This window comes from Coptis chinensis, chromosome 3 (genome assembly GCF_015680905.1).
Source record: "Coptis chinensis isolate HL-2020 chromosome 3, ASM1568090v1, whole genome shotgun sequence".
Classification (NCBI taxonomy): domain Eukaryota; kingdom Viridiplantae; phylum Streptophyta; class Magnoliopsida; order Ranunculales; family Ranunculaceae; genus Coptis; species Coptis chinensis.
In genome coordinates, this window is record NC_141458.1 from 50742525 (window position 1) to 50744112 (window position 1588).

Here is a 1588-nt window from a genome sequence, read left to right on the forward strand (position 1 = left end):
TATGCTATCTTGAGGTTTACCTTGAGTGAGCATCTAGGAGAGAGCCTATTTCTGGTGTAGCCTCTGAGCAGTTCATGGGACAACAGTACGTTATCTTGGATACTGCATCCCGGGATAAAAGTTGTTTGATTGGGGGAAATCAATTCCTTAATCACTCCTTTGAGTCTGTTTGTGAGTACCTTTATGATGCACCTATAGATGATATTGTAACAGGCAATGGGTCGATACTCTTCCACCTTAGAAGGGTTCTTCACTTTGGGAATAAGGCAGAGTAATGTAGCATTAACTCCTCTTGGCATGTGGAAGGAAGTAAAGAAGGTAAGCACTACACTGGTGAAATCATTGCCTACTATATTCCAACAATGCTTATAGAAGAAAGCATTGAATCCATCTGGCCCTGGTGATTTGGAGTCATCCATGGAAAAGATAGCTTGCTTTATTTCTTCAGGACTCACATCAATGTCTAGGGTAGCTGCTATTTCATAGGGAATAGTATTTCGACATTCTGGTTCATGAAAAGAAATCTTCAACGACCTGCAATAGAGAGTTAGTACCCAAGAGTTCTTGATAATAGTTCAACACCTCATTGGTTGGTTACCTGGTCTTGCGTGTTAAGCTGCACCCCATCATGCGTGGTAAGGGATCTTATGGCACTTCTATTCTTCCGTTCCTTTAGGCAATTAAAGAAGTAAGTCGTTCATTTATCTCCCTTTGTGAACCAATCTCTAGAAGCTTTCTAAGCCAATTCAACATATTCTGATTTAGCCAATAGTGCATACTCTTCCATTGCAGCTTTTTCCCTTGTTACTACAAAAGTGTTCAAGGGATCATTTTAAATCTGTTTCTGAAGAGTGAAAATAACTTATTTAGCTTTCTCTACCCGTGAGTGAAGATCAGAAAAAATTCTCTTAACCCAAGGTCTCAGCTGAATTTTGAGAAGCTTGAGCTTCTGAAGCAAGATGTACATGGGATTAGATCTGATAGGCTGATTCCATACATCAAGCAGCAATGCATTATACTCTGGGTAGTTCACCCAAGAATTGAAGAACTTAAAAGGGCTCGCTTTCCTGCTTTTGTCATACCACATTACCTGAACTGGGCAGTGGTCAGAAATACCATGAGGAAGGAATTCGGCTTCTGAAGCAAGGAATCTAGTGAGCCAAGCTGAATTAACTACACATCGGTCAATCTTAGATAGGATTATGCTTCTCCCTACAAAGTTGTTTGACCAAGTGTAAAAAAACCCCGAATATTTCAAGTCTGTCAGTCCTATAGTTTGCAAACAATCCACAAACTCTCTTGTGTCTCTCGGGTGTATAAGAGCTCCACCACATCTCTCTGTAGCATTTGTTACATTATTGAAATCTCCCATCGTACACCAAGGATCAGAAGTCTGTAATGTGACCAAACTCTGCCACACTCTCGTTCTTGCTGGCTTGTCATTCCTGGCATAGACTATGGTTAAAAAGTAGCTTATGTTTGTAGCCAAAATAGTAATCTTTGAGTGAATATATTGGTCGCATGAACTTATGGCTTGAATGGCTACTTCATTAGGATTCCAGCATAGCCACACTCTACCACTCGGATC

At 40.5% G+C, this 1588-nt stretch overlaps 1 protein-coding gene across 1 annotated transcript; it reads right to left on the reverse strand.

Annotated features, from left to right (window-relative positions):
• Positions 1 to 862: 862 nt before the first annotated feature.
• Positions 863 to 1372, reverse strand: LOC147509926 (uncharacterized). The gene has a single exon (XM_086597953.1). The coding sequence runs from the start codon at positions 1370 to 1372 to the stop codon at positions 863 to 865; it is 510 nt and encodes a 169-aa protein (XP_086454079.1).
• Between the last annotated feature and the right edge of the window lie 216 nt (positions 1373 to 1588).

Coding starts and splice junctions, on each gene's coding strand:
- LOC147509926 (XM_086597953.1), bottom strand. CDS start 1,372: ATGGGAGATTTCAATAATGTAACAAATGCTACAGAGAGATGTGGTGGA.